Below are 27,068 nucleotides of genomic sequence, written 5' to 3'. Positions count from 1 at the left end.
TGATCAGGTGTGTATGAGAGCTCTGCACGGTCGGACTTGCAGCCTGGAGGAGGAGGAGGGTGAAGCTTCATGGACATAGTGAAGGACTCAGCGGGCTGTGGTTAACTGTAAAGGGTGGAGGCTTTTATAAGGTGTAGATGCAGAGGGCTTCACACGCGGAGCCTGATGAAGATAACAGGAAATTCAGAATTTTTGGATTCACGCGTTCAGCAGCAGGTTTCCTGGTTTGATCCCAGGAGGGATCGTTTCAGTCTGGAGCAGCAGCGAGCGGTGAGTGAGGATTATTTTAGTGTTGCTGAGTCGCATGTGTGTTCAGTGACGGTGCGCGCTTTGGGATACGAGTACAAGTGCAGCGATCTGATTGGTCAGATCTGTTTATTCACAGCCAAAAAAATCCAAATGTTGAGCTTCATCAAAATTTTGCGTCCTGTGAAATCTCGCGGTCTGTGTGGGCGCGTTAAGAACAGGTAAAAAGAAAAACACTCGTGTGTGTGTGTGTGTGTGTGTGTATAGAATTTTATTCTCAGGTTTCTGCAGCATCTCCGTGTGATGGCGCAGGTACGAGTACAGGTGTGCTCTGAAACTCTGGAGACCTTTGAGCACAAAATATCTGGAAACCACAGCCGCGAAGACAGACTGTAAAACACCTGGATAAACAATCACCATGGAGTGTGACAGGTAGCTGGAACCAGAACCTCCACAATGTTAGTGTTTGTCCTGGGGAAATGCGCCTGTCAGGTAAACTCAGCTCACACTTTCTACCTGGAGTTCAAACATTGGCCGGTAAACACCTGACACCTCGTTTAAACATCTCTCAGCCTGATTGGAGGAAACCGTGAGGTCAGGACAGCGCTTAAGTCTGCACGGGAACAGCAGTGAGGTTTCTCCAGAGTCTGCTCCCTGACGCTCCCCACGACAAGCCACTCTGGGCGTCGGCCTTTGGTCACATGTTGGCGTTTTAAAGAAGAAGAAACTCTGCGTTTACCTGAGGAAAACTGAGATTTAACCTCGTCGATGGTGCGCACAGCTATCTGCTACTTTTTTGCTGCGTTATTCTTTCTTTTTTGACCAACATTTCTGCACAGGTAGGGTTGTATTGCCTTGAGCAGGTATTTTAGTATTTTTGATCTTCTAGTTTAGCCAAACTTCACCTGCAGCTCAAACGTCCCTGGTGGCAGGTGAGGCTTCAGCTTCTACAGCAGTGATCAATAACAGTCATTGACAGGTGATCAGGTCCACGTGGAAACATGCAGAGGGTCAGTCTGAGAACAAGCGTGTCTATGAAAGTGTGAAATATCCAGCTTCTGTCCCAGCGCTGAACACCTCCCAAAACCTCCATCCTGATCCTCTCCACAGGTCTGTGCGGCCTCCTCCTGTCCTGTGGCGCCTCCTCCTGTCCTGTGGCGCCGCCTCCTGTGGCACCACCTCCTGTGCGGCCTCCTCCACACCGTCTGTTTCTGTGTGAAGTCTGAAGAACCACAGCGAACTGGGATTAACGCTGTAATCAGCTGATCATCGTGGAGTTTCCGATGTTAACCAAACTGACTAATCGCAGCGCTGTGATGTCATCAGTACACCAGATCCTCATATTTAAGAAACCATGAAGGTTCATCTCTTGCTGTGATGTCACAGCTGTCATCACAGCGACCTGATTGGTCAGTTTATGGTTTGTGTCGTTGTGTCTTCAGGTCTGTCGGCACGCTCAGCTGCTCCTTCAGAGTTAAGCCGCTTTTTTTTTTTCTCTTTTGTGTAGTAAACCAACATAGTTTTGCTGTTGTGAATTAGAGTTAAGGTATTCCTCCCAACTCTGGCACTATAAAGACAAGACATAGCAATGTTACACTTAAGACATAGCATTAGGGACTGCTTTGGCCTTCCTTATAACCCTAGCCACCATCCTTATTATCCCAGTTAGCATAGTCACAGTCGTTAGTATAGACAGAGAAACAGAGAGCAACTTCTGGAGCTGAAAAGAAATGCATTGCCACTTAAGACTGGCTCCAGAAGATGGCCAGCTCTATAGACTAAAGGACTAAACTGCACAGATTTAGGGCAGATATAAGCATGTTTGCACTGTAGTATGATCAACAGGTCGAATTTAGGTATAAAGTCACCCTTTAAGTTAACCCATTAAATTATCTTAATGATATTTCAGTTCATGTTAACACTGATTAGTAGATATTTATACCTGTGTTAAACCCATAGTGTCTGTTTATACAACCTGCTACCTAAGCAAATTCAGACTAGCTGCTAAGTTAGCGCTCTACTTTGTTGCATGAATATTAGATTTTACAACAAAAAACAAAATTCTACATTCAAAACAGGATAATGTATAAGTGAGTAGAATTAGCCTTTATATACATTAAATCCAAATCCAAAATCAGAACATAGTATAGCTTTGGCCATAGAGTTAAGCCGCTCTTGTTTGCATCACAACCGACGTAAACAATGAACAAACCAGGGGCCCGTTCTTCGTACCTCGCTAAGTAGGTTAGCCGGATTAGATTGTTGACGATTTCGCGTGATCCTGGATCAGTCGGTTCCCCGAAGCTCATCCGGGACTTGCTGTCATAGCAACAGAGCCGTAAGCGTAAACCTGCTCGGGAGCAGGTTTACTTTATGTAAACAGGATTAGATCGCGGCCACGCAGGTATGTCCGCTTCATTTATACGAAAGCAACAGCGATATTTTTCCACTGTTTCACCATAAATAAATATTATCAATGTAACTAAAGATAATGCAGCACTTGATCCTTTTATTGATGTCACACAGATACATACAGGTCATTTCCTAAAAAAGGGAAATGTACTATTAACATTCTATTACATGTATGTGATTATTACAGATGTAATTCATATTTCAGAGTAGTAATTGTAAATTACTTCGTGTAATCAAGATGAGAGACCACGGCTATAAAAGCGAAGGTGGATTTGGGAAGCCTGTCGCAGCCATGTCCTGTCCGTATACGCGACCAACCCATTGCGGAAGGTGCAAGATTGATAAGGAGAGTCCTCAGAATTCAGCGTATATTGCAGGACAGACAGGATCCTTTAGCTCAGCGCGACAGTGTGCTCATAGAGAGATATCGATATTCCCGTGAGGGTATTATTTACTTAACCAACTTGTTGACGAGGGGGTGCAGGACCACCACCTGTCTTTTTTTCCTCTGCCCTTTTCTTGGTTGCTGTTATGAACAAACTAACAGAGTATTACAGGCCAGTATTACCTTGCCAAGATACGCAAAGCAATCTAAGAGATAAATATTACCATTCTGTAGAATACTCCTGTATTCCACTTTTACTTGTTCCCATGTTCTTGTGGGTCCTGTTGTGGCTCTAATGTGAAAGGGGATATAATATAACATATTATAATATAATATAATGCCATATGATATTGGACAATATAGTGTCATATGATAGATCTACCCTACCGCCTACTGGTGTTGGCCAGAGGGGCCGATGGCGCGATATGGCAGCCTGGCTACAACCGTAGCTGCCTCCACCAGTGTGTGAATGTGGGAGTGAATGAATAGTGGTATCGTAAAGCGCTTTGGGTGCCTTGGAAAGCGCTATATAAACCCAATCCATTATTATTATTATTATTAAATTACCTACGAGTTTGATTTGTCAGCAACTTTCTGCCAGCCCTCTCTCCTTGCTTTTGCAGCCTTTGCAGTGTTCTCTTGCGTTTTAATTAAACTCTGAAACTTCTGAAATCCCTCACTCATGAGTTCTTGCTCTGCTGCCGGAAAATACCGAGCACGCCCCTTGGACATTTTCGCCGACCAATCAGCGGGTTGCCGATCAATGTTTCTACTATCGATGCGTAGCCCCTTTTACGACACCCAGTGATGTCACATTCCTGCGTCCAGCTGTAGTAATCGTCAACAGCAGGTGTGTTCGGGGAACCGGATTAGCGAGCTCACGGTTAGCGCGATGATTTGATCTTGGATGTAGTAAGCGACGTACGAAGAACGGGCCCCAGCAGTGAAACGTCCAATCACAGCACAGAACCACGACCCGTCTCAGAGACTTGGGATCGCTGTCTTAACCAATGGGCGGGGCCTAAGTGCCGCACTTGATGCTGAAGCTCAGTGTGACGGTCTTCATGTGTTTTCCCGTTTATTCACACGGTTCGTTTCTCACCGACCTGCAGGAACGTTCTGCTTCCATCAGAGCGCCGCCTGGAGACCAGGCGCAGGTGGAGCAGTGTGGTGTTCTCTAAATGTCATGTTAAACAAAAGCAACACGGTCCTCCAATCAGCTAATAGGAAGCAGCTCCACCCTGATGATATCATAACTCATGTTCAGAGCCGTTACATCACAGTTATCAGGAAGCAGAGCGGCGCCACACGGCGAGGCTGCCCTGCAAGTTTAGTGTTCACAATCACAGCGACACACTCACATACACACACCTGCTGAATGACATCACAAATCTGTCCAATATGAGGTTATTTTAAATATTTGTAAGCCTAAAACCTGACAACAGTAAAAGGTTTTACATCACTAACACTGAACATGTATGACGAGGCATCCTCTACCGTGTCACACGTCAGATTACCGTCACATCATAATCAATAACCTGAGCCGTCGCCTCTACGCCCTTCAGCTTCCTGTCACATGACATGTCAGCAGAGGAAATGTCAGGCGCTGCAGCAGAGCGCCCCCTGCTGGAGTGAATAAACGCCAGGGACCAAGTCTCAGTCCTTCAGACCACAGACTGTAAATGAATGATGGAGCTGAACTGTGAGGTCAGAGGTTACCATCTTAACCGCTTCCTGTCCTAAAACGCGTCTGGAAAAACTTCAGCGAGCTCACAGATCAGCTGGCTTCTGTCCAATCAGACTTCAGAGTCAGCCCCGGATTAAACAGGACGCAGGTGTTACCTTTACATCCATCCTTTATGTACAGTCTGATTTTGGCCAGCAGAGCCGCAGTCAGGGAGGGGCAGAGACTAGGGCTGTTCGATGTAACGATATATATCGGATGACGATATAAGAACGTCTATCGTTTCATTTTACGCTATCGTTTGTTTCGTGGTGTCGCAAAATAAACTGTTTACGGCAATATTTTTTCATCGTTTTGATGGTCACTGTAGAGGCTATATTCATTTCTTAAAGTTCTCTCTTTCTCTTATATTTAATATAACCACACTACGGACGGACAAGCGCCTGTTTTTATGCGTTGTCATTAGCGGACACAGGTGGACACGCGGTAAAACCACCGCGTGTCCGCTTGTTTATGTTCCACATAAACCTTTCACAATAAAGCTCAAGATCCTGTTGAGACTTTTCAAAATAAACTGAATCACGTGAAAGAGCAGATTATTTACGGATGAGAAGTAAAAAAAAAGACGCCAGGTGCTAAAAAATAAACGGAAGACTCAAACGTTAGAACAGGCTTTTCCCCGCAGCACGCCGTGTAATAAATACAAAGAAAACGGCAGTCGTTACAACTTATGTCTAAAAATGTATCATTTCATGCATCTGTTAAAACGCCCGACTCCAGGTACACGACGCCCAGCTGAAAACACTTCATGCAAGTCGAACTGAATTTATTTTTTGTGATTTATATCGTTATCGGACGATATAATTCTTATATCGGGATATGAGATTTTGGTCATATCGCACAGCCCTAGCAGAGACCACAGACTCAGGTTAAGACATCACCGGCTCACTGACACAGCTCGAGGTGTTACGGCTGAATACGAGTCTGTTTAGAGGTGTGAAATGACTGTCAGCTGTTATTGATGGGCATGCGGTAAATAAAGTACGAAGAATCATGTGGAAGAAACAAACCCGCCCTGTGGTGTGACATCACTTCCTGTCTCTTTTACCTCATTTTTTCGTTTTACATTTTAAATACCTGACTTGATCTTTACCCCGTATTTTAGTACATTTATTCCTTAGTAAAGATTTTATTTTGATCCATTTTATTTGAAGAGCTGCAAACCTGTCGATAAATATTTGTCTGATTATTTTTGAATTTGAAAACGGGCCGTAAACGATGAAACTGAAATGATTTCACAGAGCTGGACGCTGATTTTTACTGACCACGGCTGTTTTCAATCTGACCTCAGATCAGAAGACAAAGCGCAGAAAACAGGAAACACTTTATTTAATTATCACTTTCTTACAGACCTGAAGTCAGTGAGACATCACACACAGAGGTAAGAGTGTCGTCATAGCAACACAAGACACTGCAGACACGAACGCAAACCAGGATCAACAAATCAATAAATCAGTTAAGTCTGTCACCATTAAAACTTCAAGTTAATTCAGTAATAACAAAACACAGCTTCACTGTTACAGCAACAGCCACCACCGGGGGCAGCAGAGAGACACTGACAGAGGGTGGGACACACCGTGAAGAAGAAACCAATAGAAGGCACATGTAGGTCACAGAGGCCTCACAGGACACGTCCAGCAGCTTTCACACATCCCATAATTTCTCAACACATCATAAACTAAAATCAAAGCGCTTCAGAAAAATGCTTTGTGAGAGGAGCTTCAGCAGGAAGGTCAAACCTGAAATGTTTCCCTGTTAATACAGGTTCAGTGCAGGGTTGTCCAACTGGAGGTTCCCGGCCCATGTAAGGGTCACAGGTGTGTTCAGGAAACCCCCAGTCTTTCAAAATAAAAGCACAGCTCCAGACCTAAATGGTAATGTCCTCTAAAACACAAGCTGCAAAGAAAATATCCAGGCTGATTAATCGATTAATTAACAGCAAGTGATTAATCATCGAACAAAGAAGCGGCTGCTGATCGATCAATAAAACGTGAATTATTGATTTACTGATCTGAAAATAAAACGTTTATTAATGAAATGAATGTGAGGCGTTTCGGCGCCCCCTTCTGTTTCCTCTCGGTGACTAACAGCATCTCCCTCCGTTACCGATTCACCTGCTGATCGACTCCTTAATGGATCCTTTGACTCTTTGTTCTGAAACGTAGTGGGAGGAGTGGTCGTGATTGTCCCTCAGTGCGTCTCCACCCGCCCGCTGCTCCGTGCCTTAAAGTGAGTCTGATCAGCTGACGGAGGAGCGCTGAGATTGGCCAGTCTGTGTCACACGTTGATGACAACGTCGTCGTCATCTTCGTCCCTCGCCTCCTCCTGTAACGTGTCTGTGGGCCACCTTCCCCCTGCCTCCTCCTCGGAGACTCCACAGGGGCCGGTGATGTACCTGTAGTCACCACCGATGGCAAACGCCGCCCCAGACCCAATCAGCCAGTCTTTCTCCTCATGCTCCACCTGCCGCTGCCATGGGACGCCCCAGTTTGAAGCCGCCGCCGCCTCCTCAGGCCCTTGGGCCCGGGCTCCTTCCCCATGCTCGCCATTGTCGCCCTCCAGGTTGACGTAGAATAACGGCTCCTTCTGAGGGGAGGCGGGCAACAGGCTGACCCACAGCGCCTCCAGCTGGCCGACCAGCTGCTGGAAGCTGGGCCGACATTTAGGGACAGGACTCCAGCAGCTGTGCATGATCTCATATCTGACAACCACAGAAGAAGAAAGAGGTTAAAGAGTGCACACAGCTGACGTGATCAGCTTTATTTTGAAAGGGGTTTCGTTCTCTGTGTTGTTGTTTCTTCAGTATGTTGTTTGTGTCGTTGTGTACACACTCACATGTCGTCTCTGCAGTCGGCCGGCTTCTTCAGACGTTCTCCTTTGATCAGGAACTCGTAGATCTCCGAATTTTCCACGCCAGGATACGGAGTCTGACCGCGAGTCATGATCTCCCACATCGTCACGCCAAACGCCCACTGACACACACACACACACACACACAGAAGGTCATCATTCGCTGAGTGCACACACCTGAAACTTTTAAAGTCATTATTTTACTCCTAACATGTTCCTTTAGTTTGTTTCCATGACAATCTAATCATGTGACAAAGAGCTGGTCTGCTGACGTAAGGTAGTGTTTATGTCACAGCTTCACTCCTCATCAGCAGATGGCAGTAACGAGCACTACAGCTGTGATGAGGTGACAGCAGAAACCACCTGCACAGGTGTGTTTAAACTAGAGATGGCACGATACCACTTTTTTATGTCCGATACTGATATAAATCCGATATAGTGTTTTTTAATCAAACTGTTTTCTTAATATCTTGCTGCATTTTGTATAAGTTCATACTCAGGTTTAAATAAACAACAACACTAAAGCTATTCTGTTATTCTGTTCTGTAAAAAACACACAGCACCCAAAATATTTCAAAGTTCAGCAAAACTGATCAATCTAATAAACTTAAACCTGCTCCATCCTCCCTATTCTGGTATTTTAAAGAGTACTTAGCAGAAATATTAAGCAACCTAACTAATAGGGCTGCAAACTCCCAGCAAAAAAAATAGGGAACCACCCTCCACCTCCTGATGCTTAATCGACATAATCAACTCTAATTTGATGCAGTGTGAAAAAAAAATGCACAGAAATAAATTATTTTTCAAGAATAATTAAATAGATTCAACATCTTTCTACAACAGAACTGCAGACTGCACAGATGGTACCTTCCCAAAGGAAAAAGTACTATAGCTTACTAGGGTATATTAGACTTAACAGTTACTATATACAGTAATTGACTTATATATATTTTACATCAGATTAAAACTTTGGGTGTAAGATTCAGATAATTATTTATTAAAAGCTAGACATTTTAAATGAGAACAAGAAAGAAAAGTATTTCTTTGTGCCCCCTTTTCCCTGTTAATGCCCTATCGGCCCCCCTGGCTAAACTTTGCTAGATCCGCCCCTGCACAGTTACCAGCCGTCAGCTACGTAGAAAAAGATCCTCGAGTAGAAAGTAATATTAAATAAATTCTAACAACAGCTGATCAAGCTTAAACGTGCTGCTGTTGTTCAGCCGCTGGTTTCCTCTGTCTGGTGCAAAGTGGGCCAAAAACAAACCAGAGAGACGGAGTCACGACAGAAAAGCCGATCAGCTGATCATTGATCAGTTTCATGATTGAAGTAGCAACAGGAGAGGGAGAGGCAGTCGCTCCATATATCGGTTGTTAAGCTTAAGGCTGGAATGCTTTACAAACATTCAGAGATGAACTTACACACTTGCTTTACTTCTCTCTGGGAAAAGTTCCTCGGAGATGAAATGCTGGTTTGAGGCTACAAATACACACAGCTGCTCTATCACGTGAGCACACTGCTGCGACGTGCTGAGTTACGCCATGTTGCAAGTTTTGTGAGGTGCTTTTTTGATATTTAACGGATCGGATTACATTTTTTATTTCTCTCCGATATCCGATCCAGTAATTTACGTCAGTATCGGACCGATACGTAACATCGGATCGGTCCATCTCTAGTTTAAACCCGTCTCAGCGTTAAGCTGCTGCAGGTTCACTGATGCCACAAACTCAGCGGCACCTCCTCTCAGGTCATATCGTCTTTACAGTGGGGTGGCTGTAGCTCAGGTGGCAGAGCAGGTCAGCCACTAATCTGAAGGTCGGTGGTTTGATCTCAGGCTGCCTCCTAGCTGCATGCCAAATATCCTTGGGCAAGATACTAACCCCGTGTTTGCCTACTGGTGGTGGTCAGAGGGCCCGGTGGCACCAGTGTCCGGCAGCCTCGCCTCTGTCAGTGCGCCCCAGGGCAGCTGTGGCTACAATGTAGCTTGCTATCGCCAGTGTGTGAATGTGTGTGTGAATGGGTGAATGACTGAATGTAGTGTAAAGCGCTTTGGGGTCCTTAAGGACTAGAAAAGCGCTATACAAATGCAGGCCATTTACCATTTTTACCATTTGCAGAGAACAAAGCGTCCCTGCGTGCTCGCATCAGCACTCGCCTTCTGCTTGATCAGCAAACTTACAATAAGTGCTGAGACATGTCAGCTCATGGATCTGTCAGGATGGATTTTTATGAATCACAGTGTCGAGCTGCCGCCAGGCATCGTTTTCAGGCTGTCTGAACGTGACTATCAGCAGAAACTAAAAAAGAAAAGAGCCTGAAATGTCCTCTGCTCTGAATCAGGATCTGTAATCTGGGACAGCTACGTCACAGACGTCTGTGTGTCCCAGGTGTGTGCGTGCGTACCACATCGCTCTGCGTGGTGTACACGTTGTCAGCCAGACTCTCCAGAGCGATCCACTTGACGGGCAGTTTGGAGACGGAGCCCTGACGGTAATAATCGCCACTGTAGATCTTCTTAGAGAGGCCGAAGTCTGCCACACACACAGTCATGTCCTCGTTCAGCCTGAAACACACACACAGAGCTCGCTAAGGCCGGCACAGCGCCCCCTACACTCAGTTTTATCCTTCATCTTTAAAGTTTCACTTCCATGTAGACGCGCTGAATGTGACACACATGACAGAGCACCAGCAACAGCAGACTCTCAACGTTTGGCTGGAGTGGAAGATTGCTGCCACTCCTCCTCCTCATTTAAACTCACAACAACAACGACTATCTGAAGCGAATCAGATCATTGATCGACTGGTTGGCTGCGATTGGCGGACTGACATGCAGTTTCTGGCGGCGAGGTCTCTGTGGATGATGTTCTTGCTGCTCAGATACTCCATTCCCTGCGAGATGTCCAACATGAACCGGACCAGCGTGTGCAGAGACAGGTCCTAATGCAGAGGCACATTGGTTATTGATCAAAGCATAGCGCGGTTATTGATCAGCTATCGATCAGGGCGTGTCTTACAAACGGCTCGTCTCCCAGCCTGGACAGCAGCAGGAAGGTGTGCAGGTCTCCGTGCTTCATGAACGGCAGAACCACCATCGGGATCGGCAGCCGCTGGCCGGGACGCCGGTGGAGGCTCACTCCTATTGGACAGATCGGCACATTAATCACGCTGCCTGACCTTTGACCTCCGGTTAACCACTGTGTGGTGGGCGGGGTTACCGATGAGCTGGATGACGTTGGGATGGTGGAAGTCCTTCATGTAGGCCGCCTCCTTCAGACACTGCTCGATGTCACCTGACGAGGTGATGTCAGCTGGAGGAAGTCACGTGATCTGGTTATTCAACACATCGGCTGCTTAAAGAAGGAGAAGAAGAAGAAGAAGAGTACAACTCACATTTCAGTACTTTGACCGCCACCTTCTGGACAGACGAGTCCTCAGTCTTCAGGAAGGCCTCACGCACTGAGCCGAACTCACCTGCACAGGTAAACACACCGTGATTTTCTGTTTGCATTTGTTATTTTATTGCACTTTTATTTATGTTTTAACATATTCTACAAATTATTTTCTGACACGTTCAATGAATATTGATATTTTTAAACATTTTGTGTGTGTGCTTGTGACCTCCTGACTCTTGGAGTTTCCTCACACTCAGCACTCTGTTGTATTTTGTACACACACACACAGAGCTGAGGTTATACAGGTGTTTCTGTCGTGTTCCCACCACCTGACTGTCACCCATCTATATAAAAGGTCAGGTGACATCAGCGCGAATCATGTGATTTAGTTTCATTTAAAAAAAACAAAACAACCCATATCAATTCATAAATTAGTGTTTGTCGCTCTGATTACAAGAGAAGGTGAGGAGTTTGCTGACAGTTCCTGTTTACACGTCTCATTTGTTGTCATAGCGATACCTTTTCCCAGCATGTGTCCGAGCGTCAGCCGCCGCTCAGAAATCAAAACGTCCTTCAGTTTATTCTTCAGCTCGTCGTTGATGCAGAGACCGTCCACTGGGGGGAGACACAGGCAACGAGGTCTGATACACATTCCCGTGTTCATCGTCTGTCACTTGACTCAACATCGTGTCGATCAACAAACACACTGAGCGTGCTCACACTCACAGGTGGACTCCTGCAGGTCCGTCACGTTCCTGTTGAAGGACCGCGCTGCTGTGAAGGACACTGAGGTCTCTGCACCCGGAGACTTGAAGGCCGAGCTGGAAGCATGAAAACACATGAGAGAAACAGCCACAGGCCTGATGCTGGCAGCTCATTGGTTCACACGTGGAAACGTACAGAAACATCTTTAAAAGTTCACATGTTGCGTCTGTTTGGGACTACTTTCAGCTGTGGATAAATAAACTGCTGCAGCGCGTCTGTGGACGCAGGAAGGCGTGCTGCAGTAAGGTCAGTGGTGTGCGTGAACACGTTCGTACCCAAACTGCATCTCCTTCCCGCGGCGCTGAGCGACGACAGCCAGCAGCAGCCCGACGATGGTGGCGACCAGGAGGCCGAGCAGCAGACCGACCCACATGTGGCTCCGCGGGACCCGGACCTGCGCTGAGAGAGCAGCCAGGCAACAATCAATCCATCAATGTCCTTCAAACACCCCGCGGTGACATCAGAGCTGATGTCATGTCTGAGAGTACCTGAAGGGGGCAGCAGCAGCACCGGGGAGCTCCACGGCCCACAGCCCACCGCCGTGCAGGCCGCCACCTGGAAGGACGCGTTAAAGAAACGACCACCTCCAGAGAGGTGGGCGGAGTTCTCCTTAAAGAGGAGTGGCTCCTGCAGGCAGAGATAATGACATCATCACCGTCACCTTCTACCTCCAATCACATTGGAGAGACAGGTACGACTGTCTCACCTGAGCCTCTCCTCCCACAGTCCACTGCACCTTGTAGGCCAACAGTCGACCCTGCAGCTCGTCCACCTGAAGCTCCGCCCACTTCAGAAACAGCTGCTGCTCCGAGAGGTCAAATGTCAGATTCCTGGGGGCCGCGGAGGGCACTGAGGCGGGACACACAGACTCACAGTCACATGTACATAAAAGCACATACGAGCCAACAAAAACTCGGACCGCACATCAACTGATTCCTCTGGTTCTATCGATTCTATTGGTTTCTATTCTCCTGCCGTGTTTTACTGGGTGTTTGTCTCTGTGCTCAGCTGCTCAGGCCTGCAGCTGAATGTGGGTCACTGTGGCTCAAAGGGCCCAGTGTGAGCTCCGCCTGCAGGAGGCGCCGCTGGCCCTGCTGCAGGCCTCACACTGGATTTAGGACACAAACAAAAGCTGATTGTACGCCGAGGACTGGAATCTTCCCAAATACACACACACACACACACACAGCTGTAGCTCGTGTTTACTGACTAAACTGTGAGGTAGTAAGACACCAGCTGGTCACATGACACGGTCACATGTTTGCTGCAGGTAACGGTCAGCGCACCTGTCTTACCTGCTTCAGGTGTGTGAAAGTGCAGCCAGGGTGAGAAGGGCGACGCCCCCACCTCGTTCACACAGGAGACCCTGGTGCTGTAGTTGGCGTGACTCCTCAGACCAGTCAGAGTGTGGAGGTGAGGAGGAACCTGGACCTCCCGCTGTGGGAGGTCCCACCTGCGGGTGGAGCGCCTCGACACCTGGTTCAGAGGGGGGGGGAGTGAGGACCTTTTTGAGGCCTACAGGTGAGGTATGAGGGTAAGGTGTGCATTACCTGGACGATGCAGGTGGACAGTTCAGAGTGACCAGTGACTCCCGGTTTCCATGACAACGTTACGTTGTTATCCACCATCCCAACGATTTGCAGGCTGACCGGAGCCTCTGGCAGCTCTGAGACACAAAGGCACACTGTTTACAAGCCACGCCCACACATAGCCATGCAATCACAGCTCAACGTACACCTGTGTGGGTGTGGCCTCACCTTTGATGTGAGCGGTTCCAGTTCTGGACACGGAGACGCCCCTGGCATTCTTCGCTTCACAGTAAAACTTGATGCTGCTGTTCACACCTGCGCGCACACACACACATTAATCGCACACACAGAGGAGCTCCAGGCGCATTATGGGTGATGTAGTTTAACACAGATGACACAAGAAACTGTGTGTGCGCGTGTGTAAAGCTTCCATTTACACTGAAGCTGAGTGTGAGAACACTGGGCGTGAGCTGACAGCAGGAGAGCAGCACATCCAGAAGGCCCTTAGTAAATGTGTTTATCCAGGATAGAAGGACAACTGCTGCCTGCCTGAAAACCCTCAGTGATCCCGTGCGTGCCAGCTGAAACACTTTTTCTCTAAACACCGCATCTCTGTGGATTTTAAATCCTAAACACTGGTCCACCCCAAGGATCGGGTCCCCCGACACAGAGTAACATAGTGTACGCAGTTAAGTGCAGGAGGATTGGCAGGATTTATACATCGGGGAAACCAAACAACCTCTGGTGAAGAGGATGGACCAACACAGAAGAGCCACCTCATCAGGCCAGGACTTTGCAGTCTGTTCACACCTACAGGCCAGTGGACACTCTTTCAGTGATGAGGATGTAACATCCTGGACAGAGAGGAACGCTGGTTTGAGGGCGGAGTCAAGGAGGCCATTTACGTGAAAAGGGAAAGACTATCTCTGAATGGAGGAGGGGCCTAAGGCTCCATCTGTCACCATCTTACATGCTGTGATTGCAGCCATTCAACTCTCTGTGAATGGGACTCATGGACACTGATCAGTGATAAATCAGTTTGCATATCAGTGATCATAAACTGACCTCCCAGCCCAGTGGTTCCCAAACTTTTTCGCTGGGCCCCCCTTTGTTTTACAGAAAAATGTTCGCGCCCCCCCTCGCTCGCGCACATTTTTTTTTAAAACTCATTTTTTGCGTTTCCGTGTGGACGAGGAATACAGAGTTCGTCACACAACGTCAAAGGTATGTGCCTTTTTTCACGTCAGCTGTGCACCACATTATTGCTTACATGAGAGGAATTGCAGAATAGCAGATAAACAGTATTTTGTCTCTGTCTGCAGGTTTTACAGCTTACATACACACACAGTTACTGTCCCTCCATTCACAAAGGCAGAGGCGTCACGGTGTGATTATTTTACATGTAGTTGTTTTTTCCTGTGTAATAATATTCAACATTGCATCAATACATTTTCCAAAAATGCCTCTCTGTGCAAAATGTGTTCAAAAAAATAACAGCTGTGGGATCCTGTTAGTCCATGATTTGAACCGGGGGAACAAATTGTGGCAGGATCAGCCTGATGTTATTTGTAACCTGCTGTAACTTTACTGTGTAAAGAGCTAACATCTCCAAAATGTCAGGAGTAGTTAGTCATTACAAGAAGTGTTTGTGAACTAAAAATCAAGAATGTGGGATCCTGTTTGTCTGTGATTTGAACAGCCCAGCGCTGCTCCCGATGCAGGGAAAACCAATAATGCAGGGAGACCTACCTCAGCACCTGTGCAGGTGAAGCCAAAGGGCAGATTTGCTTCACCATATTTTCTAGTCTTTGGCTTAGAATGAAGTTGGTTTGGAAACATATTCAGCGATGCTTCATCTCCTGCTTTGCGTTTGTGTGGGCGTCCCGTGCTAGCAGTGTCCAAGCGTTGTGTTGTGTTTTTTTTCCCTTTTCATGCCGCGCCCCCCCTTGCAATGGCTCTGCGCCCCCCTAGGGGGCGGGCCCCACACTTTGGGAAGGTCTGTCCCAGCCTATCGTGAGTCAGTGGTGCGAGTATCAGGCTACGTCCACACTAACACGTTTTCGTTTGAAAACGCATCATTTTCTCTCAGTTTTGGCCTCCTGTCCACACTGAGACGGCGTTTTGGCTCAAGGACAACGCAGCATTTTGAAAACGGTGCTTTCGTGTCACAGTGTGGAAAACTGAGACTTTTTGAAAACAATGACACGTTAGTCATGTGATGCAGTCATGTGACCAATTAAACTAAGATGGCGTTATACAGCAGCTGCTCTGACAGCCCTGTTAAAGATGAACATCAGTCTGCACGTGCTCCAGAGAGCTGTTCTTCACATTCTTTTCACTCGCTTTTGCAACTTTGTACCTTTGTGTTACTCGCAGCAACGACTCCACCTCATTGCGAGTCCATTTAACAAACTCGCTGCTTTTCCTCGACATTTTGCCGCGACACTTCAAAAGAGCCGGAAAGTAAATAGGCGGCAGAGAGAAATGAGGCAGGTCGAGTCTTCTTGCGTTTCACGCATGCGCAGGACTGGAACGTAGGCATTTTCGACCGTTTCAATGTGGACGCACAACTCTGTGAAAACGACTGATAGTGTGGAGGCGGAGCGCTTTCAGACAAAAATGCCATTTTCAAATCCATCCGGGCCAGTGTGGACGTAGCCTGAATCACTGCACATGTGCTGTTTGTAAACTGAAGAGGTCAGCTGATGACGTTTCTCCCACTGCAAACACCCCCCCCCCCCCCCCCCCACACACACACACACACACACACACCACACACTCTGAATATCAGAGATATTTTAGGTATGAATCAGCTGAGGCTGTGTGGGAGAACTTTAATCTGGAGAAACACGGCGTGATCTGGCTCCAGTTAAACCGACCTGTGGATTAAATCCAGCTTGTGTGTGTGTGTGTGTGTGTGTGCGCGCATTGGCGTGTCGTTAACTGCTGAATAATGGGGTCATAAAGCTGTGTCTGACTCATTTATCAAACAGGTGTGTGTTTTATCATTTCAGTAATAACGTTTCTGAATTTAAATGGCACACTGTAGCTCCTCCCACAGGCTGGTTGATACTTGAGGACCTTTCCCATGATGCACCTGGATGTCATTTTTCTCTGACCTGGGACGTGAAGGATGGAAGGTGAGGGTCTGGGCTCCCCCTCCTGGACTCCCCCCAGCCACCACAGCACCTCCACGGGCTCGGGGGGGCCGATGGCGGCACAGGTCAGGTTGAAGGGTGTGCCGGCGAACATCGCCACATCCTGAGGCTCCTGGGTGAAGTGAGGAACTCCTGCAGGAAGAAGAGGAGGTGAACCTGGAGCATGATGGGAAACGTGAGGAGGAGGCGACCATGTTCAGGGTCCTCACCTTCCACTGTAATCCAGGCTCGCTCAGAGGAGAAGGTCAGGCCGTGGAACTCCACCTCACACCAGTACTGACCCGCATCCTGCTGCTGGACCGACTTCACACTGAAACAGACCACAACATCAGACCCAATAACAGTCACACAGCACCGGCCCAGCACAGAGCAAGGTTCATGAGAGCTTTGGATCCACGAGCTGAGGGCTCTGCTTCAAACATCTGCACCTCACGTAGCAGATTGTGGGTTTTTCCTCTGGTGTCCATCCCCAATATTTTGAACCTTAACAAGGTCCAGAGGCATCAGGACTAAAGAACCCAGTACAGAACCCTGTGGAACTCCAGCTGCTTTCTTACAGTGGATTTAGCCTAAAAACTTTAATATTGTGTTTCTTCCCTTTTAGAAGGGAGACTGTGATGCTTCACACTGAAGGAATAACCTCCGGCTGAGTCAGCAGGAAGCAGCCGCGGAGTGAGCGCCGCTGGCTGATAATTAAACGAAGAGACAAACGTGGTTTGACAGTACGATGACATCACAGCACTCTGGCAGCCCCGCCCCCCAGTCTGAAAAGCACTTTCAGGAAATCAAACGAAACGTTAGTAGAAAAACATTGATCGACTGAGTGTTCTGCACCTGTGTGATGTCTCCCAGTGCTGCTCTCCCAGTGTGAGGAACACCTGATCTGTGCTGTACAGCTTCTCGCCATCCTTCATCCAGGTGATCTCCGGCTCCGTCACGCCTTCTACTGCACAGCCCAGCCGCACCTCGTTCCCCTGAGACACCGTCTGATTGGACGGATGCTTTGTGAACACCACACCTGCTGGAGTAGGAGGAGTCGGCTTGATCCATTCACCCAAGCTCTTCAGTCTGAATCATTTCTTTTGTCATACTGAAAGTTTAACACGTTTTCATCAGCAGATCTGTGTGTGTGTGTGTTTTCCACGCAGCAGTGTTTCATCTCAAACTTAACACACTTCTCTGAACTTTCTGGAACAGCCTCATCATCACTGACGTCCTCCATAAGAACTTCATTCAGAAGCTGCCTGAGAATCTATTATTTTATCTTCCTTCAGTCTCTCCCCGATCACTGATCAATAATCTGAACATTTAAAGGGTTCATGAAAATACAGGAGCTCAAACAGTTCAACTGCTTTTATTTTGAAAGTCTGACTGAAACCCAATCAAACATCAGATCCAATCAGAGAGCAGCCAGGTGAAAGCCTTTCTATGCGCTGATGACATCACAAGGCAGCAGTCATCACTTCCTGGAAGGATGACGTAATGGTGCACTGGGCGAAGCATCAGTAAAAATACCAATAACCAATACTAATCAATGCTCCGCCCCTGTGAGCAGACTAACTCTGTGGTTCAGTCTGACACACAAACAGGTGAGGCGCTACAGGTGTTCATGTGAACCTGAAACTTCGGGATTTAGACGTGATATCAATAAAAGAGTTTAGATTATTTTTTACTTGAAACCTGAGGACATGAACTCAGAGCTGTGCTGAGAAGTCTGATGATTTAACCTGAGGAACTCTGGTTATTCTGCAGTGTGTGCGCGCGCATGTTTACAGGTGAGTTGCAACACACCCGCAGTGACGTGGGTCCTGAATAAAATGACTGACAGCTTCACATCATGACTCGGGGACCATAAAAGCTTCCCGAAGCCCACGGCTTCAGTATCAGCCCGGAAAGCTGCACTTTGCCCCCTGACCTCTGTTTACGAGTCCCCACACCAAACTCCATTTAAGAACTGCCCGATATAATGTGTCTGCGAGCTGCTCCACGTGCTGTAAATGACTTCATGGCATGACCTCTTTAGTTTGTCACGAGCCTGAAGGTAAATCGTCGCGAACGCAACAAACCAGAAAGAACTCGGTTAAAATGTGAAGTTGTCACGGGTTCGGGTCAGAGCAGGGGTCTGTACGTTAGAAAAAAAGCGAACCAGCTTCAGATAAACGCTGCTTGGTGTGACTCGCGTTGCCGATTTACTGAGAGGCTCCATCACCTCGGAGCGTCAGGTGAGCCTAACCCTGTGAGTGTCTGACAGGCGGTAAAATCTTTAAATCTGACAATTTTCGGGCGGAGTTCGGCGGATGTAAAGCGGTCGCATTAGCTCCTGTGCTAACTGCCCACGACCCCCGGGACACTCACCGCTCCCACAGCTCCCCGCGGGGCTCCGCAGGGATAACACGACGATCCACAGCAGCAGCTTCATCTCCGCATCCTCCTCTTCCTCCGGCTCGGTCTGTCCGTCACGGGAGCCTCACTGCCCAGCGGACCAAGAGGAGGAGGAGTGACTGATGAAGATCATGAAAACAAAGGAGAATAGCTCGACACTCCGGGAAAACTTCTCCTCCGTTTGTTTTCCCACAAACTCCGACCCGCCAATTTACCCAGCGCGAGGTCGCGCGGGCCGGATGCGCCTTCACAATAAAAGTTACACGCTAAACTAAAATTTCATTATCATTAAATAGCAGGGTTATTATAGTTAAATAAAACTAAATATGAAAATAAAAACACATTCTAATTAACTAAAATAAATAATCAGTTTCATTAAATAGCAGTGTTATTATGATTAAATAAAAATGAACTAAAATTAAAAGTGACTGAAAACTGAGTCAAAACGGAATAAAAACTAATTAGGCACTACAATAACTCTGTTAAACACACCTTTTTTTGCATTATTCTTACAGATGTTATTTAAAAACACCAGAATTACTTTTTCTTCAGTTTGGTTCATATTTTCTGCTTTTAATCTATAAATAATTTTTGTTTTACTTTGTTTCAGCCCATTCCATGTTTTCTTATATTTCTTTTAACATTTTTATTATGACACATTTTTCCATTTGTTTCGTTGTTGTTTTCTTTATTTCTTTTCTAGTAAATATGTATGGGCGTCATTATATTTAATCATATCAGTGGGATTCAAACCGGAAGTGCAGCTGACTTTCAGTTGTTTCACAGATGATACCGGTGGTGTGTGTGGGGTTTTGTTTTTTTACTGCGCATGACCGCCACCTGCTGGTGTGACATCAGAGTTCAGGTAGTTTCCGCCTGATGCGGAGTACTCGGATACTTTGGAATAACGGCTTTAATCAATGATCAGTGTGTTTCAGTCGATTGATTTTGACAGTTCATTGCAATATTTTTGCTTCAGGTTTTTTTTTTTTTACCGTTTTCTTTGACATCATAGTTGCTAAATTATTTCAATTTCCTTTGGAAAAGTTTTCATGTCACTTTTAATTTTACTAATTTTATTTCCATTTAGTTTCATTAGTTTTACTTTTTCATCCAAATTTTATTCTCCTGTTAAAAAAAATAGTGACTTCAGTTTCACATTCATTTAATTTAATTTCATTACTCATACAGTGTTGGAACAGAACACATCACAGTAATCACATTACTGAAAACAGTAATGTGATTACTGCATGGATTAGGTAATCACATTACAGTTACAGGCTCTTCAGTTATCTGTACGTACTCAGCTGGTTTTTGGTGGTGTGCAGGGGCAGGGCGATAGTGGAGCAGCTGTAGGAGTGTGGACGTGAAGAGATGGACACGGTAGCACCAAAGTAATATAATGACTTACTTTTCTTTAATGCAGTTGCTCCCTGGGGGAAGTAACGAGTCTGGATAAGCAGTTGTCCTCAGTGGAGGGTGAGAAGTGTTGCTGGGATGACTGTTACTGATTTACTGAGGCTCCCTGTTAAATCCTGAGTTTAAAATCCTGCTCCTCATATACAAGCTCAGATGATACAGGTGTGTAACGGAGGCCAGGGGTTCCATCACGCACCTGTATTTGTATTCATTTGAGTGATTGATATTTTAACAACTAAATAAAAAAAGAAACACATTTGTGGTAGTGATTCTTTATTAGGACATTAGCTGGTATCTATGGCTACGTTCACACTGCAGGCGAAAGCGCATCCAATCCGACTTTTGTGACCCTCTGCGACCCATATCCGATCATGGTGTGACAGTGTGAACGGCACAAATCCGATATTTTCAAATCCGATCTGGGTCACTTTCGTATGTGGTCCTGAATCCGATACATATCTGATGTTTTATAAAGCGGCTGCTGTTTGATGGTCATGTCGCATTAAATCCGTCTTTTACGTCACTGACACAAGACAGACGCCGATTATCAGCGCCGAGAAGACATCGCGAACGCTTCCTGGCCATCCAGTGTAGATGTCAGTGAAACTGTTGGGAAGACAACGTTGGGGAAACGTGAACATTTTATTTGTACTGTATAACCTGCAGATTCAGACAGAAATCTGCAGCTATCCTTTGAAGCACCGCTCCTCTAAAACAGCAATAAGGATCATTATTAGGACGTATGTAGATAACAAAATAACTTTATACCTTAAAGCAAAAATTGGGAAACGTAAAGTCCGAAGTCTTTATATTAAGGCCATCAGCAAACATACTGTTGCTCTGGGTCTAAACAGAGCGCGCTGTGTGTGACGTCTTGTTTTGCGCATGCGGGCCGCTTTGAGCGTTCACACTAGAGCGCATTTGCTGTCGCATTTTTTTGTAGTGTGAACGAGCAGACAAAAAAAAAAAAATCGGATTTGATCCAAAAATCGGAATTGAGCATTAAGACCTGCAGAGTGAACGTAGCCTAAGTGAATACACAGAGTGAGTGGACATCATACTTGTGTCAGGAAGAAGAACCTGAGTTCTATCATTGGTCTGTAACCAAAATTCTTTGTGTTTTAAGAGCAGTGTGCTAACAGTACTCGCCTCCCTGGTGTTTTCCTTTGCAGCCCAATCACCTGCTCGTGAGCTCCTGGAGCGAACCAAAGTGTGAGTTAGGGGAGAGTTTTACTTTAAATAGTGTGGTTGACATCTATGTGTTATTGAATTAGTTATAGGACAAATATAAATATGTGTTTCATGTGTTGTATTGTGGTTTAATGTTTGTGGACGTTTCTGTTTTCATCTGGTTTGCGAACCCCAGACTTGGTCTGTTCCTATGGAGCGCCAGGACTGCCATAATGAATTAATTAAATAAACCATTAAATAATTAATTTAATGTGTCAATAATTAATTAAAATTGGAATTAATTAATTAAATAAATAGTTATAACACATGTAATTAATTAATTATTGACACATTTAATTAATTATTTATGTATTTCACATTTTAATTAATTGTTGACACATTTAATTAATTATTGACACATTTAATTAATTATTTAATGATATATTTATTTATTTCATTTTGGCAGTCCTGGCGCCTGGCTCTCATCATGAAATAATTTTATCTGTCAGCCTCACCCATCAAACTCAGGGGGCGGGGTTAACGCTGCCCATGCAGCTTCTCTAACATTTGATTGGTTGCCGTGCAAAGTAAGTCAAAACAGGTCGATCCTAGATAATCGATTGCTTGTGTAGACTTGGGGCAGCCAGGTATCCCAGAATGCAGATCAAATCACACGCAGCAATGGTGGTGGTGTAGTTTTAAAATACCCCGTTTTTCTGTCACCAGCTACACTTTTAACAGTGTTTTAGCCGCGAATGTCGCGACGTATGTCTGGTCAGGTTGTCAACATAGAACATGTTTGCAAAAGTGCTCAGATGTTTTCAGAGATTTCACTAGCTCTGCTAACAATTAGCATGCAGAGTGCACCCAGGGGGTTACGTTAACTGGTTTGTTTACATATTCCACTCTCCGTGTTCCACATGTTGCATTCGCAGATTCTCATTTTCACCGAACGATCGTCTCTTTCTGCCTGGTCTTGTGTCTCTGTGCTTCTGTAACATAAAGAACGAGCTGACATTTTTCTCACGAAACCAGCGATCAGCTCAACAGACCCTCAGTTTACCTGCATGCTGCATCCTCCTCATCTGTCAGCTGTTTAACACCTGCTGCTAATTCAAGAAACACGCCTAGTTACCTGGTGATAGTCACAGTTTAACTGGGCAGCCGGTGCTCGATATAACGCAATGTCAGCGCATTTTTCTGCACAAGATAAGTAAATATAGTGTTTTCCCCGAGCGCAGAGCTGCTGGAGCTTGTTTCCTTACAGAGCACTTTATAGGCGAACCAGCTTCATCAGCGGCTGATGTCCAATCACCAGCACACAGCTTTCAAACCTCAGCTGAGTTTTAGCTCTCAGTGGTTAAACGCTGGACTTCATTCACTCAGGTTCTGTCTGTCGGGTCACGTTTACTTCGCTGTTTTATTTACAACTGAGCAAATCGGTTTGGCTGAGGTTAAAGTTACGTTTCATAACTGCATAGTTTCACAGACGTTTAATGGTTCACTGGCACATGTGTTAGACTGAACTATCATCTAAATATCATCTGTTTTTTAATAGTTATTCAACTGTATTCTAAGCACCAGCTGTCTGTTAGAATGTGATTTTTTTCTCTCTCTCTGTTGGCAGACGTATAAAAATGCGCAGGAAAATCTGACGTGCATGGCGAACTTCACCGACGATATTTAGGGAGGAATAAACACACATCAAACATAAATGAACCATTTGCCTGTCTCCATAATTGAGAGCATTTTCTCTTCTTATGTCAATACTCTCTCTCTCTCTCTCTCTCTCTCTCTCTCTCTCTTTTTTTTTTTTTTTGCTTTTTCGGTCATGTTATGTTTACCTGTCAAAGGCTTGTTACAAACTATGAAACACATTGTGCAGACTTCTGGATGTTAGAAGAAAACTAATACTGCTCATGAAGGAGACTAAAGGCAGGAAGGTGTCCTTTAAAACTAAACATGTTAATAGGACCTCCCTGTTTATATCATAGTTTATGATATAGCACGTGTATTTCAGTAACAGCCTGCTGATTTCAGTGTAGTGGTGAACAGTCGCACAGCTCACGTAGGTGTTATCTGTGATACTCCTTAACTATAATTTATCCAAGTTAACTTCAGTTAACCATTCAGACAGTTCTTTTGCGATGAAAAACATAAACACCCATGCTGCCGGGAGGTTTCCTCAGTGCCAGCTGTTAACATTATAGCTGCTTATGCAGAAACCATGGTAACCACGGACTCTGAGCGGCTGGATCGATGGAGGTCAGACGACAATTTTACATGTATGATCTTAAAACAGGACACAGCCACTATACGTGCTGGCCTCATATCAAATGTGAAGGCAGACTGAGTCTATGTTTGACGTTTTTTATATCTAATCTTCCTTTTCAAACATTTAAACAGCAGCGAGTCTGCAGCTGAGGGAATACAAACTCAAATTGTCGGAACAGGTTTGCTCATTTCTTGGATTCATTTGGTGATTTATTAAATGTATAACTGTTATTCTAATCTGCTGCTGAGTCTCTTACACTTTTCTTTATGCTGTATATTTTCACGTCTTTGGAATAGTTGGCAGTTAGATAGTCAGCTGGGAAACTTTGTGTTAACTCATGGAGCTGAGGATATCGTGGATATGCTGACCTCGCTGCGTGGTGTACAGAGCGAGGTCAGCATGATTAATATTCACAATAAAAATATTAGCCGAACATCATGAAGTCTGTATGTGTTTCATAGTGTCGAACAACCTTTGTACAGTTAAAGCCAGCAGTTACTACATGACAGAAACACCAACGTTATCTCTTTTATGTGTTTATACACAGGTCACGCTGATTACTGAACAAAAACCCAAAGATCAGATGTTAAACAGATTTATTTGCTCTCTCTCTCCTCCTTAAACATGTTTTTAATGTTAGTTATAATTCAGAATTGGCGGCTGAAACACGTAGGACACATAAGAACTTCAGGAAATAAAACACTGATAAATATAACCTCAGTAAAAGAAGTCAGCGGGGGTTACTACAGCTGTGTACCGGGGCCTGCGCTTTGTCGGTGGGATTGCTTGCGAGGCAACGGGTCTATCCCACGCTTTGCCGTGAGACTGGGCAGACATCTCCGAAATCATCGAAGCACTTTTGCAAAGAGGCTGTATCTTGACAAACCGACACATGAAGATTAAACCACTACGTTCTCGGCTAAAAAAATATTAAAACGGTATTTGGTGACACACAAACAGGGTTTTTCAAAGTTCAGTTCTGTTAGCTTCCACATGCCGGTTGTTGTGTGCTAGAAACAATGGCCACCAGGCCAAAGCAATGGTTTTGACTCGATCAGCGTTAACCCCGCCCCCTGAGTTTGATGGGTGAGGCTGACAGATAAAATTATTTCATGATGAGAGCCAGGCGTCAGGACTGCCAAAATGAAATAAATAAATATATCATTAAATAATTAATTAAATGTGTCAATAATTAATTAAATGTGTCAATAATTAATTAATTACATGTATCATAACTATTTAATTAATTAATTCCAATTTTAATTAATTATTGCCACATTTAATTAATTATTTAATGGTGTATTTAATTAATTCATTATGGCAGTCCTGGCGCTCCATATGTTATAGTTACTAGTTACTTCTTCAAAAAAGTAACTGAGTTAGTAACTGAGTTACAAGATTCTAAAAGTAATTAATTACTTGAAAAGTAACTATTGTGTTACTTAAAATAAACGTTTAACCCTCTGAGGTCCAGGGTATAATTGGCCATTTTAACCACTTTGATGTTTCCTCCACATTTCACCTTTAAAAACTGTTTATTTGCCGTGTTTGGTCTCATCCTTTTCAGCACAACCTCACATGTCTGAATTTACAGTCATGTTTTCATTTTGACAAACTGTATTAACAACATTGATCTAGAATCAGACAAAAAACATAAAATCTGAGAGTTCGTTGAATCATATTTCATAACTTTAAATGCAAATATTTGTCAGTTTTAAAATCATATGCACAAGTTTTGCAAACAAAGTTATTTGCAGCAATTTACCTTTTACCCTTTTTTTATAACCACTTGAAACTGTTTACAGAACAATCAGCTGTTCTGCATTTAATAAGACAAATTATTTGTGCCACTCCAAAGGAGAACATCACAGCCTGATACCTGCAGGTCTGACAGCAGCAGGTGTATCACTCCTGTTTCTACCTGGAGACAACAGTCGCCTCATTGTTCTGACACACAACACAAAACTATCCACAACACTACACACTAACTACACACCCCAAACACGCTAAACGTCAAACGTATCCCATCACTGGATAAATGTGATTCCAGTCTCATGCCGTTTCGTTTGGACTGACACGTGGATTGTGTGTCTACTCACTGCGCATGACCGCCACCTGCTGGTGGGATTCATAGTTCAGGTAGTTTCATCCTCTGCCTCCTGATTAAGAGTACTCGGATACTTTGGAATAAAAACGGTAGTAAACAATTATCAAAGTTTAAGTTTCATTTTCACAAATAATAAAAAAACTTTTTATTTAGATTTTATTTTAAACATTTGTTCATCTTTCCGCTGATCTGAAGTCAGATTCAGTTATGAAACACAGCAGCAGACCTCTGTGTATGTATGTGTGTCCCACGTTTAGGTAGGAGGACCACAAATTTACTATACTTACCTCTCCCCTCCTTTCAAGAAGGATGCTGCTGTGTCTCCTCTCCTGAGTAAAGGAAGCTCAGACCCAGACAGTGGCTGTGTCCCAATTCCAAGGCTGCATCCTCCGGAGGCCGCATTTGTTGTCGTTGCCGATAACAACGACAACATGACGAAGGCTGTGGACTCCTCCTAATACAGCCAAATGCATCCTCCTTTTTCCAGAATTTGAAGGATGGGTCGGGTGTGTCCTTCGTGGCCCACCTTATCCCAGAATTCATAGCGCGGTCCAGCCAATTTTTTTTTCACACAGCTGAATAAACATCAAACAGAAAACTGATTAAACAGAAGTGTGAGATGCCTGAGAGTTTACTCCAGTGTCCTGTTATATTTTAGATAGCAAGGAGCAGACGGCCGCGTTTATTAAACTCCACTGGTGGCTCAAATCTGAAGGCTAGACCGTCCCATCTCACAGCCTCTCACTTCCGGCCTTCTCGGTCTTTGGAAGACCCGGCCCACGTAGACTGTGAAGGCCGGGTCCTTAGGAGGACGCAGCCCCTGAATTGAGACAGTGCTGAGCTCCACTCCACCTGCTCACCTGCAGCGTTTTAGCAGAGGTGTCTGTTTCTGTGGGTGTGGCACATGTTGAGGACCCCACAGCTTGGCTTATTGTTTTTACCTGTGTGAGTGGGAATGCTCAGATGGTGAGGCGGGTCACTCAGGTTAATTCAGGGTAAAAGTCGGACTCTGTTCGACTGACAGCAGAAGCTCCTCGAGGGTCTGTTAGGTTTCTTTTCCTTTTCACACTTTAAAGGAAAAGTGTGACCCTAAAGTGGATTTTTAAATATGGGGTGGTGCTATTTGCTGGGATGACTGATGGTGTCTGAGCAGAGGTGGAGGCGACCTCAGTCCTGTGATCATCTTGTCTACAGCCGATTACAGTTACAAACAGACCGTCTGCAGGGTGTCAGACA

General features: G+C 45.2%; 2 protein-coding genes across 7 annotated transcripts in view; one reads left to right on the top strand and one right to left on the bottom strand.

The window, feature by feature from the left end:
• The window catches only part of LOC146551686 (histamine H2 receptor), a 77,462-nt gene that overhangs the window by 43,918 nt on the left and 6,476 nt on the right, over nt 1-27,068 (top strand). The gene's annotated exons all lie outside the window — the stretch shown is intronic.
• On the bottom strand, nt 6,093-19,088 carry tyro3 (TYRO3 protein tyrosine kinase). 6 transcript variants are annotated; one of them, XM_085258041.1, is made up of 19 exons: nt 18,835-19,088; nt 17,314-17,500; nt 16,689-16,789; nt 16,441-16,611; nt 13,550-13,636; nt 13,343-13,458; nt 13,079-13,268; nt 12,499-12,641; nt 12,281-12,419; nt 12,068-12,191; nt 11,748-11,848; nt 11,547-11,642; nt 11,026-11,106; nt 10,851-10,943; nt 10,650-10,771; nt 10,463-10,572; nt 10,039-10,198; nt 7,623-7,759; nt 6,093-7,488 (listed from the first exon to the last, which is right to left on the bottom strand). In XM_085258041.1, the coding sequence occupies exons 1-19, from the start codon at nt 18,896-18,898 to the stop codon at nt 7,065-7,067; spliced, it is 2,646 nt and encodes an 881-aa protein (XP_085114167.1). In that variant the 5' UTR covers nt 18,899-19,088; the 3' UTR covers nt 6,093-7,064. The 6 variants fall into 6 exon arrangements, with proteins under 6 accessions (XP_085114167.1, XP_085114169.1, XP_085114171.1 ...); XM_085258043.1 differs by having other exon boundaries at nt 11,754-11,848; XM_085258045.1 differs by having other exon boundaries at nt 13,088-13,268.

This window comes from Mchenga conophoros, linkage group LG19 (genome assembly GCF_057382185.1).
Source record: "Mchenga conophoros isolate Kocher_MC1m ecotype Shallow Benthic linkage group LG19, M_conophoros_male_GT1.1, whole genome shotgun sequence".
NCBI lineage: Eukaryota > Metazoa > Chordata > Actinopteri > Cichliformes > Cichlidae > Mchenga > Mchenga conophoros.
This window is presented reverse-complemented; position numbering and strand designations above follow the sequence as displayed.

What these genes read in the sequence shown, in the direction of transcription:
- tyro3 (XM_085258041.1), bottom strand. Translation starts at nt 18,898, where the DNA reads ATGAAGCTGCTGCTGTGGATCGTCGTGTTATCCCTGCGGAGCCCCGCG. An exon ending in ACCTGAAGCAGGTAAGACAG is followed by an intron (nt 12,642 to 13,078) that starts GTGCGCTGACCG and finishes GTCCCGCCTCAG; the next exon opens with TGCCCTCCGCGGCCCCCAGG. An exon ending in GGCTGGGAGACGAGCCGTTT is followed by an intron (nt 10,573 to 10,649) that starts GTAAGACACGCC and finishes CCTCTGCATTAG; the next exon opens with GACCTGTCTCTGCACACGCT.